This window comes from Pyxicephalus adspersus, chromosome 3 (genome assembly GCF_032062135.1).
Source record: "Pyxicephalus adspersus chromosome 3, UCB_Pads_2.0, whole genome shotgun sequence".
In the NCBI taxonomy this organism is placed as follows: Eukaryota; Metazoa; Chordata; class Amphibia; order Anura; family Pyxicephalidae; genus Pyxicephalus; species Pyxicephalus adspersus.
Genome location: NC_092860.1, coordinates 95,840,590 through 95,853,257, shown reverse-complemented (window position 1 = coordinate 95,853,257; position 12,668 = coordinate 95,840,590). Strand labels below are relative to the sequence as shown.

Here is a 12,668-nt window from a genome sequence, read left to right as displayed (position 1 = left end):
AGTTCATGTCACTAACTGCCCCCAAGAGAGGCAATTAGTTTAATGGCCTTACCCAAAAAACACAGGTAGAGCATACAAACTTCATGCAGATAATTTCCTCACTGAAGTTCCAAATGTAGAGCTGGGTAAATAATAGAATAAAAATAACATGTACTGCCAGTAGACCAGTGGTTTAGAAACAGGGGTTGCAGAGGTCACAGCTGAAGCCATTCCTGTGCCCATGGGTGGCCTAAGAATAACCCCCTGCTGTCTATTGGAGAGGCTGCTAGCACTTCTTTTTTATCCTCCAGAATACCTCCAGCAAAAAATAATTTCCTATTAGTGTTGTATGTATGGAGTGACATCATGTGTGATTGCCAGAGACTGGTCACTGAAAAATATTTCCAAACCCCCCTTACTCAGCCTAATATAACATGTAATATACAATTGTAGAACTATCAGTTGTTTTCTGGGATCTGTGTTTTATTTGAGTATTATTGCCCTTTGCTGGCAGTATACAATGACCGGATCATATATAGGGGGGAAAATAAATAATAATGCAATAAAAAATTGTGTATTTTGTTAGTAGCTGACCTGGAACATAATTTTTTTTATTTAATATTTTTTGGTCCTTTAAGATTGACCTTCCGTACTGAACACTTTAAACACACCCTGCCACATTAGATGTAGATTCCTGATAATCTGATACATTACTATTCCCTGGTGCCGCAATGGAAGCCAAGTGTTGGGATAATGATAATACAGATATGGGATCCAGATGCTACCATTGTGGGTTATTATTTCTTTATGAATGTTTTAGTGCAGGGGTTAATTATGTCTAACCAATTTGTTACTATAGATATTACTTAATTATCAGTACGTACAATTGTCTCCAGCTGCCTCGGATTTCTTTCCTTAAACCCGATTTGTTACTAGTATAGAAAAAATAGTGCAATGTGATCTTGGAAGGCTGGATGGTGTGTCTTCTGGGAATGACCTATAACCTCCTTCAGCCTGTGAGTTTACTAACCTTTCCTGTAGACGTGCATCTTTTCCCAGATAGAATTTGCACAAGAGTGACATCCACTGGACAAGTAAAATTGCAATCGTTTTATGATTTTTATATCTAAAATCCTAATCTACATAAATAGGTAGAATTCAATTTTCAACTTGGTTCTCTTCTACCTATTAGAAAAGTATGGATGCTTGGGAAAACACACCTTTAAGGAGGAACTAAATAAAACTAAACTAACTAAATAAAAATTTTTGCCAGAGTTTTTTAACCTCCTGGCGGTTCATTTCTGTCCGGATTTATGTCTAAAAGTGGTCCATTGTTTTTCATGAAAATTTATTTTACAGTATAATATAACAGTATGAGTATAATAAAGTTTGAAACACAAAATTATGGCAAAAAAATAAATTAAAGAAATAAAAAATAGATAATACTCATACTATTATATTATACTGTAAAATAAATATTCATGAAAGACAATGTACTGCTTTTACACATATAAATCCACTGTATTGGATACAGTTTGATACAGTTATTTTGTATTGAATGCAATACAAATAGATTTGAAATTCCCGCCATGCCCCAAACTGAACGTCCGCACGCCGGTGGATCAGGTAAGCCTCATTTTACTATTGTTTTACATTGGTTTAGCTACCCCGAGTGTGACTTGGGGTTACCGCTCTCAGCATCTTTTTTTTTTACCCCGAGTCACACTCTGGGTTACCGCTCGGCAGGTTAATTTACATTCCCAAGGCATCTTCTTCACTGCTCTTCCAGGAGTCAGATCTTCAGCCATCTTGATGGGGCAGGCCAGGGTATACACACCCAGCATATCCCAGGATGCTACATTGAGTTGCGGATGTGCAGCTTAGTGTTATTATAAAAGAGGATTGTGACAGTATCACCTGTCCCTTCCTGGAATAAAAACTGTGCATGAAGATGAAAATGAATGGTAAAAAAAATACCAAAGTACCAATATTGAAAATTCTCATACACATCAAGGCCTGTTCACATTTAAAAGTTTCCAGTCCTTTCAGCTGACGTGACTGCTTACTGTGCTTCCTGCTGCAATCAAACTTTTAGGGCCTCTGTACCACATTATACATTAGACAGGCTGCTTTCTATTGATCTTGGGGGGGGAGGCTGCTCCATATGCTCTGTGGTGCTTGGATATATGGGGCATGAATTATTAAAGCTCTCCAAGCTTGGAGAGGATACACTTTTATCAGTGTAGCTAGGTGATCCAGCAAACCTGGAATGAATTTCCTAAATGTAATTTGCTATTAGTAAATGTTTTCAGTCCTGGACCATCTAGATGTGTTTAAGGTTTGCTGGATCTCCCAGCTTCACTGAAGGAAGTGTATCTTCTCCAGCCTTGGAGAAGAATTTATCAGGCCCATAGTTGTAAATTATGCTAATTGGTTGCTACTGGGATCAGTGAGAGGTAGGGACCTATAGTAAACATCCTATCATTAGAGGAAATGTATAAATTAGTACCCCAGAGGAGTTATACAACACCCAGGTCTGCTGTATTAATTTAAACATAGTCTGACAGGGGGGTATGTAGAACTTTTGCAGGAGCTCTTCTTATCTAAAGCTTGCTGCTTTAGCCCTGATCTCTTCCCACAACTTAAAAATACCAAATTTGTCAACAGATTCATGCCTCTGTTTTTAGTGATTTCAAAATGTCATACAATTAATGCTATAACTAAACTCTCACGTCTGGACTACTGTAACCTCCTCCTTTTTGGTATTCCACTAACCCAACTCTCTCCTCTACAATATATATTATGAACGCAGCAGCCAGACGCATCCATCCTTCCCACCGCTCCTCTTCCGCTGCATCTCTTTGCAGCTCTCTACACTGGCTTTCATTTCACCTTAGAATCAAATTCAAGCTCTTGTGCTTTGCCTTCACAATCCCTCCACAATTCTTGCCCCACTTACCTTTCTGACCTGGTAAAAAAATACTCCCCCAGCCACTCTATCTGCTACTCCAATGACCTACAACTGACTTCTTCACTCATAACACATGGCTCCAAGACTTTTCTAGAGCTGCATATTTGAAACAGATAATAGAGGAAGGGGAAGGAAAAAAAGGAGAAAGAAGGCTTTTTTGTACAGATCAAAACAATTACTTTATCAATTAACTGTAAATCCAGTAATACATTGTATAAAAACTTCTAATTTTGTTAAAATCAGCCTAAAAACTACTGATGATTTGTATACAGATGAGGATTGTATATTACAATTTTTTTTGAGTTACCAGAGTCATATGACAAGTCTCAACCTGACATGTTTCCCCTAGTTTGGCTTCATCAGGGGATATAATGAGGCTTTTAGACCCACACCCTATTTCTCCTTAAAAGCTGTAATTGTTTAAGCTGCCTACATGCTTTTAACAGTTCTTGAGCTAATTTAAACAAAATTAGAAATGATATGTTTTTATACAATTGTTCTATGTCTATGTATTACTGGATTTACAGTTAATTGATAAAGTAATAAAGTAATTGGTTTTATCTGTACAAACTCTGTGCTTAAAAAAGCCTCCTTTCTCTAAATTTTCTTTCCCCTTTCTCTATTATCTGTTTCAAATATTCAAACATATGAGGCTTGGCACATAAGCAGGACCACCTGGTAAAATCTGTGATATATTTGATCTTCCCGACTTGGTACACTCCTTATTTTTTGTTTTCTAGAGCTGCCCCAACTCTCTGGAATGGTCTTCCTTGTCCTATTCGGCTTGCTCCTACTTTCTGCTCATTTAAAGTACACTCAAAACCTATTTTTTCAAACTTGCCTACCCATCTTCTTCTGTCTTTTGAAAACATCACTACTTCCCACCACTACATATCTCCCCTCCTATTGTGTGTTAATTCCCCCACCTCCTAGATTGTATTTGTCTGTCATTTGTAACCCATATTTAATGTACAATAACTAATAGAAAATATTTGCCACATTTCAGGTCCATTAACAAACATGGTCAGTTTTTCCTTTAGTTCAGAAGCAACATTCTTGAATGTAACAATGTCTCTGGTGGTATATTTATTACAGGAGTTTGCCAACTTGTAAACAAGGTAGAAGAAAACTCTGGCAAAATCAAGACCTTCAACAGAAATGATGAGCAATTTTTGGAAGCCTTTGCAATTTTCTGTGGCTTGGGAATCCAGAACACCCAGATGTATGAAGTTGTGGAGAGAGCAATGGCCAAACAGATGGTGACATTAGAGGTGAGTCCACAATAAAAGGATTGTTTTTGGCAGACTGACGCAACGCTGACATGGTGTTCAAACATTAAATAATTATTGTCAAACACAAGCCTTTAGATACCCTCCCTAAGGATTTGCACTCCTTTGGCACTGCTCTGTGCAAAGTTGGCTTAAGTTTATATTCCAGACACCCATCTGTCTTTGCCTATAAACTGCATTGTTCCCTGATATTAAACTTCTTACAAATACATTTTCTCCATGCTGCAAAGAAACGCTAGGCGCTGAATGTTAATCCAGAACATTACAGGAATGACGCTGAATTCATTACATTTATAAAGCTTGGTAGAAATTGTAAAATGCTAAGCTCATTCAATAAGACAAAGGGCAGTAACCAATGGCAATTATTCAGACTTTATCTATCTTTGACCCGGCTTCAGTTAATAAAATAATTAAATATTACACGTTAAAAAAGTTTGTCTCATCATTTTATTGCATAGTTATCAAATACACAGACATTTCTGGTCTGTAAAAGCGCTTCTAGGCAGATAAGACATTTTAAATAATTTTGACTTATAGGGCCTGATTTGTTATGCTCTCCAAGGCTGGGGAGGATACACTAATTTCATCAGTGGAGCTGGGTGATCCAGCAAACCTGGAAACGATATCCTCTCCAGCCTTGAAGAGCTTTAATAAATCAGGCTCATAGTAGTGGTTGCCACATTAATAGACATAGGGATCTCAAGTGCAGGTCCTATGAGCACAGGGCTACACATTTTGTTAAGTATATTTAATCCTACAGAAGAATGTTGGAATACTACATGGCATGGCCAGAGACTGCAAACACGTTACAGAGAATGGTCAGAAACAGAGCACATGTTACATATATAGTTGGAGATTCGGGACATGCTACAGAGCATGACCATAAGGGTCAGTCTACCAACAATAATTCTATTTCTCTTTTCATTATGAGTAGACCGTATTTCCATTGTTAATCATAATTAGAAAAATCTAACGGGAAGTGTGGGAACATTCAATGGTAAGTGGGAACACCTAAAGGGCAGACGTAGAGAATTGTGCCAGGAAAGATCTTCCTGGAGTTCCCAAAAGATATTTCCAATATTTTCAATGCCTTGATGAATGGGTGTTTGTCTTGGGGAATAGGCATCCCTAGGCATTTAAATGCAGATTGGCATAGGTATTGCCCACATGTGATGCTGAGCATTCATGATTGAAATAACTGAAATCCATCTATTTAAAAGGAGGGCCAGTCAGGCTGGGGATAAAAGAGCTTCATGATGCTGGACATTCTCCAACCTGAACATGGGGAAGGCCCCATCTGGTTGCTGCAGCTTTAATGCTGAACTTTAGCCTTTCCTTCAGTATTGCATAGTTGTACAGGCGCCTCTCCTTTACTGAACTTGCCTGCTAGGATTTGCACACTGCATCTCACATTGTTTACGTTTTGCTATTTTTTATTGCTTTCTTTTTCCTAAAAAAATTTTAAGTCATGTTATTTTATTATAGTGCATAGGGTTGATATACTAAAGGAATAAAGACTGAGGTAGCAAAGTGAATATTACTTTGCTAATGAGCATCTGTTCCCTTAATAAATCAACCCCACAGCTAACTTGTTTTCTGCTGTGATGATGCATAAACATAAACTTTTTTTATGGCAGATTCTTTCATATCATGCATCTGCTGCAGAAGAGGAAACTATGGAGCTGCAGGTAACAGCGGTAAAAACATTTTATTTCTCTTTCAAAATAATGTATTGCTATATAATGCAAAATGTTTCAATGTGACAATTTACAGATGGTTTGACAATGTTTTATTTGAGGACAGCAATTTACAGTGAACTGTTAACATTAGTTTGTATCACATAAAGTCTGTATCCTATAATCTGTGTTCCTTTAACACTCCATGTACAATTAAGGTGGATGCCTATTTGCCTTTAAGTATATTTTTGGAATATCATACAAAATCAAACATACCTTCCCCAGGTATGAGGCAGGTTAGCGTTAAGCTGCGTACACACTTGCAATAATTATCGTTGGAAACGAACAACCGTCTGATTGGGCGACAATCGTTGACTATCTGTTGTGTGTATGGCCGTTCAGTGATCGTGAATGTTTCTGCAGTACACTTTCCCCTTTACATGTCACTTCCTGCATCATTTAAACGATCGTATCTAGCATGTGTACACTATTAGGGGATTATATTTGAACGATCGTATTGTTACAGCATGTATAGCATTGTGCACTATACGATTGTTCAAAATAATCGTGCATAATCGTTAGTCGTTCGTTTTCTAACGATAAATATTGCTACTGCTACTAGTGTACTTTACTCATTCTTCTACCCATATAAAATATTCAGGTGGGCACAACTTAGTTAAATCACAGGAATAACATCATATGTGTACCATACCTGTTTTAAAAAAGGGACAGTCCCAGTTTTCAAGAATTGTGCCGGGAATCTTTGCTTGTCATGTTACTGAGTGCTTTTTAGCAGCCTTTGTTTTTAGTGCTTACAAATCACTAGTTTGTTTAAAAGAAGCAAAAACAACATACAAAGTGGGGACTCAAGAATTTAGTCTGCAATAACCTTTCAGCGTTTGGTCTGGTCACTGGGAGCCACATTCTTTTGTTCATTATCATGTATTTTGACTTCTTGAGTCCTTAAGTTTTCTGAAGAGACAAAGCAAAAAAAAAAAATAGCAATAGCAAGGTTCCCTTTAACTGTTCCCCCAGACACACGGTCTAAGATACAGTAAAATCATACAAAAACCTACCATTTTTTTATATACATTCAGTAACTATTTCTCAGTGTAGCTGTTATAAGGCATATAAGGTAAGTACGGTAAGCTATTAGTTACAGCAGAAAGACAGCTGGTATTGTCCCAGGGCAAATATCTGTACTTAATTAGTAATAGGATTCCATAAATCACATAGAGGACACCATATGGGAATTTACATACAGTTAGTTGCTTCTGTTATATAACTCTAGAAACAGTAGCTATAGCAGCTTTAGCACTTAGATTATTTATTAATTATTAATCTAGTGTCCTTATAAAAGTCATTCTAGAAGAGTTATGTGCATTGTGTACATGGTAACTAAAAAGCCCCTTCAGGGAACTATATATATATATATATATATATATATATATATATATATCAATTTTGAAAATCATTTTAAACTTATATAAATGAATATACATGTATTTATATATCTTTTGTGTGTGTGTATATATGTATGTATGTATGTGTGTGTGTGTGTGTGTGTAAAAAGTGACTAACAACTAATAGATAGACCCTTACCCTGAATAAATGAGAACCTTTACATACAAGGAGTTAGTGCTATTTACTACAACAAACGTTACATGACTACATTTAGTTTGTGGAGGATTTTACAAATCTAAAATTCATTATTACAAGTAATTTGTTTCAGAGGCATTAGATTCAGAAGTGAGTAGCAGAAGGTTCTGAATATTTCCTATTCCCTCTTGTATAGAGATCACCTATGATATCTGTGATGTGCCTTTAGCTAATTGACGTTTCTTGTCTTTCAAAGGGAGCTGTCATGCCATCTGCACAATCGCTTAAATTAACAGACTTCTACTTCAGTGACTTTGAGCTCTCTGACATGGAAACCACATTAGCCACAAGTCGAATGTTCACAGACCTCAACCTTGTGCAGACCTTCCAAATGAAATACGAGGTAGGAACACTGTGAAAAGTATACTGAACCAAACTAATTTTGGACTAGTTAACTTATTTTTAATTGCAGCGGTCTGTTTATTCTGGACTGTACAGCTTAGCAATGACTTAACTGAGGAAACAGTCCCTGAGCCAACTATAAAACACCCTGTGTGTTCATGTGAAATAATATCTTTGTTTGTGCGATTTTTATTATGCTATAATTTCATTATAATTTGTGAACTATAAACAGAATGAAGTGGTTACCAATAATATTGGATAAATGCCTGGTGACAGTGTTGGATTGACATTGGTGTTTGTTTTGGACTGCAGTTAGTGTCTGTTTGGGCCAGGTAGATACAACAGTCCTTATAATAATGACTGAAGGTATATACCGAATTAAGATACAGAAATGCAGCCATCAGCCCTGCAGAAATCCCCAGCACCATACTATCATGGTATCATGGGCAAGGGGGCTTTCAGAGAAGCATTTTTATTGAGCAAGAATTGTTGTCAGCTTCACATACATCTTAATGCAACATCATGCAAGGCTGAACCTTATATTTATTGAGCTATTAACATGCGTTTGTTCACTGGGCAATAAAAGACATTGACTTTGGTAATTTGTGTATGGTGGGAAATATGAACAGTGCCTGTGATAAAAGGGAATAAAATATGCCATATTATTGTAAAGTATTGTGAAAAGAGATAGAAGTGGCAACTAGAAGACTGTAAAATGATCTAATGGTTTCATTTATATCCAGCCTTTCATTCTGTCTTTCTGAGCTTCATCTCCATGCACTTCAAACTTCAAAAACCCTGTAATTGCCTTTTTAAAAGGGTCAGACCAGTAGAGAGTTTTTAGTAAATATCTGACATCCTGACATTGGGGGTCACGTGCTGACTGCCCCTGAAAGTGCATAACATACACACAGATGTTAGTTTTCATTGTCTAACCCAATATGCAATGATAAAAGATGGAATAGCATGGTATTGCTAATTATCAATAAAATACCACATTGCTTATTGTACTTGTCTAAAGCTATTATAATCGGCCTCATGCTTTTTTATGTTCATTGACTTTTATGCTCCACTGTTTTCATTACAGACTCTCTGCAGATGGATTTTAAGTGTAAAGAAGAACTATAGGAAGAATGTAGCCTATCACAACTGGAGACATGCCTTCAACACAGCACAATGTATGTTTGCTGCGCTGAAGACTGGCAAGATTCAGGTACTGAACTGAAAATGCATCAACCCATAGAATAGATGATTTTATAACTCAAAATAACTTTTTACATCAGTATATTGTTTGAGTGTGGGGAATACAAGCATAGTTTGATAATAATGGTTATCACCCGTATATGTTTATTGGAGCTAACAGTACAACACACCAACTTTATTATTCAGACAGCACAAATCTGACTATTTTACCGTACAGCAGCATAAAGGGAAAGACTTTTCTTTAAGAAATAAAAAGTGTCACAGTGCTATCTTCAGGTGTGGAACACTTTCCAAATTAGAGATCAGTTATTTTGCTCTTACATATAGATGCCAGGATTCATACTTTTACTGGTCTATCGTGACAAAAAATCTGTGACATATTTTATGTTTACCTTTTAACATTGATTTTGAGTTTAATAATTTTATTTATGGTCAATTTTTACTCAGGGTAAACTAAGTGATCTGGAGATTTTATCTTTAATGATTGCCACATTGAGCCATGATTTGGATCACAGAGGGGTCAATAATTCCTTTATACAGAGGTAAGAGCATGCTTTAAGTATACATGTATCAATAAATGAGAACAAGATTTTAACAAGAACCATTATTCCCATGGTGTTTAAGTGATGTCTGTTCACCTATTTATTTATTCTGAGGACTATTTTCTTAATTATTTGAACATAGAAAATGTAGAATGGTTCATTCCTCGATTCAGGGCCTAAAGCAACATTGTACTTGCTGTGCTTTGCCACAACTTCAGTATATGGACCGAGAAAATTCCACTTAGCAATCTCTGAAAGTAAGAGTGTGACTACACAACCAAATCTATGACAACCACTGCAAAATAATTACAAACCATAAAACTGCCTCAGAGTCAAATAAAAAGTTACAGAGTTTTGTGGCTTGGAATAGCCTTCACCGTATAGTTCCAGACATCTGTCAGTGGAAGAGGAGATCACATGTGTGGTAGTCATTTGGGGTGTAACATAAGTCCTTCCATAGTCATTATGGCTGCATGGAAAGGAGGAGATGCTGTGCCATGTGTGAGGAGGAACAGAGCTGGGAAGAATTTCTGGCATAACGATAAATTACCACAATGGATTCCGGTCTAAATTTAAAATCCAAGAACTAAAGTCACATGTGGCTGGAAAGGTTTTTCTACCATTAGGGCAAGGGTACTTGAGACATTTTTATGTCCCTCATAAATAACTGAAGAGGCATGAATATAGTAACAAATATAAACTGTATTGTAAAAGAAAAGTCTGCCTTTCAGGTTTGCAATGGATTTAGGTGACTAAAGTGTAAAATGTCATATCAGAGTGCTATGTGTATCAACCTATGGCAACTAATCCTCGTGCTTGAGCAGGAGCAACATTTTGTTTTGAAGTTTATGTAAACTCAGCTGTCTTTAAGATGTCATATCAACTTGTGATTTCTGGTAGCATTTTCAATTTTTTTTTTCTAAAACCTTCAGTTTTTATTAAACCGATGACTTGTAATCCTGCCTTGCAGGTGCTTGTGCAGGCACTTTCTGTATTATGAAAAAACAGCACTGGCAAGTAGTGACTGCAGGCTTGCCTATAGAAATTTGCTGAACTTTTTAATCCCAGACAATATCTGTCTTCTTATGATAGCAATAAAGCTAAGTTTAAAAAGGCTAAAAGACTAAAGGAATACAAATGCATGTCTTGTGAATGCAAAAAACAATGGTTGCTTTCCATGATTAGGACCTGGCATTCTCACCAGGAATGCCAATGTGAGAACAATATTTTATAGTATAGAGACATTATTCAAGATTACCCTGTAATTGATGAGCTGTAAAAGCTTATAAAATGATACATTTTTTTGCTATTGTGATCAGTGTTTAGGAAAATATAGTTTTACCTGTGTATATGTGTAAAGAAATGTGTATATATATTTATTTTTTTGTATAATTTTCCAATTTCAAATGACACTGAACTGAACTTTTAAAAGATATAAATAACGGTTATTTGCATGAAAACTTTTTTTTACATTTTCTTCAACTTCTTATTATTAATAAACGGCATCTTAGCAGCTGACTATTCCAGGTCAACTGTGATTCCTAGGTGAGGTAACTCCTGGGAGTGTGTACAGGAATACCTGTCCCTGTGCCCCACAAGAAAGACATAAAGTGATAGAGCAGGGACAGCAGCAAAAAACTTTATAAGCATTGGGAAAGGTTAGAACCTGTGTGAGATTTGTACTTCTGTCTGTGTCTCCCTGACTTGGTGATGCTCTAATTTCATATTCTGATGTCACAGTAACAGAAAAAGGTCTCACTAACTACTAAAAAAAAGACCTGACAAAAAGTCAAACCCTTCTCTACTCTATGCTACCAAACTCCTCTGTGTGGTGCTGTTTTCCTGATCTGTTGCTGGGAAGTCTTTGTTATTTCTGTAACCTTCAGCCAGCCCCTGTGTTTTATTTGTTGTCATTATAAATGCCTGTGGGCATTTTTGTGACATTTTAAGAGATGTCAGAGAGGACTGCAGGTTCCAGAAGAGGATCTCTAGAATAGGTGTTACCAATGGACTGGGAGATCAGAACCACACAGGTGAGTGCTGATAATGTACTCACCTCCCTCTGAGTTTTATATGACTATGAGAACATTTAAGCCAATGCCACACTGTTCTTTCTGATTCACAAATGATCAAAATTGATAGCTATAGTAAAAAAATAGAATAAATGTTGGAATCAATTGTATTTATTTTTATTTTTAATGTTTTCAACACTTTTGGATACATTGAAGAGTTTATTTGTACGAATCTGGAAATTTAGGAGTAAGGTGACCCCTAGTGGTGAATGAAAAAAAGGGTTCACTCTCCAGTTTCTGTGAGCAAATTCAAGTTCAGCAATCAAGGCTTCAAAATTTTCTTAACAGCACAGCCTCAGTAAAATTTACGAATCCTGCCTATTCAAGCTGGTCATAAATTCTCTGCACCCTTACTACATGAAAGCATGGCAATGATTCCCACCCATCAGTTACGCTACTAGAGGGGAAACAAAAAAAAACTTTAGTCACTGCTTGTACCCCAGCCTGTAATCAGATGACAAAGGAGGAACAGGACATTGATCAGGCCATCTCTGTTCTTCCCATATATATATGCAGGTTTTGCTTTCTGTTCTTGTATGGGGAAAGAAGCAGTTCAGATGATAACAAGACACCTTTAGGACCCTTAGACTGACAACGCCATGTAAAGAGTCCTAACTGTGTGAGAATTCTGATTGTAATCGGACGCTTTGCACAGGATTACAAGAATGCAAATACATTTTTAAGTATGTCTACTAGTTTAAGGTTGGCTGGGCCAAGTAAAAGGATGCCTTTGGTATAGCCTTTCTCAACCCTTTCACTCCAGAGGAACTCCTATTACTATTTTTAGGTCCCAGTATAAAAACTAAAATAATCTCTGGTGTTGCTGACTCTGCAGTATTGTTGGCCCGAGAACTATATAGACACCAGAAAATAGGTGAACTCCTTGGAACCTCTGGAGGAACCTTAGCGTTCCACAAAACCCTGGCTGACATTGG

General features: G+C 36.7%; 1 protein-coding gene across 1 annotated transcript in view; it reads left to right on the top strand.

The window, feature by feature from the left end:
- PDE5A (phosphodiesterase 5A) overlaps nucleotides 1-12,668 on the top strand; it is a 76,594-nt gene that overhangs the window by 48,230 nt on the left and 15,696 nt on the right. The window contains exons 8-13 of the mRNA XM_072406820.1: nucleotides 1,553-1,605; nucleotides 4,046-4,221; nucleotides 5,877-5,936; nucleotides 7,771-7,917; nucleotides 9,004-9,129; nucleotides 9,567-9,661. Coding sequence (XP_072262921.1) covers nucleotides 1,553-1,605; nucleotides 4,046-4,221; nucleotides 5,877-5,936; nucleotides 7,771-7,917; nucleotides 9,004-9,129; nucleotides 9,567-9,661 — 657 coding nt within the window. The remainder of the gene's footprint in view (nucleotides 1-1,552; nucleotides 1,606-4,045; nucleotides 4,222-5,876; nucleotides 5,937-7,770; nucleotides 7,918-9,003; nucleotides 9,130-9,566; nucleotides 9,662-12,668) is intronic.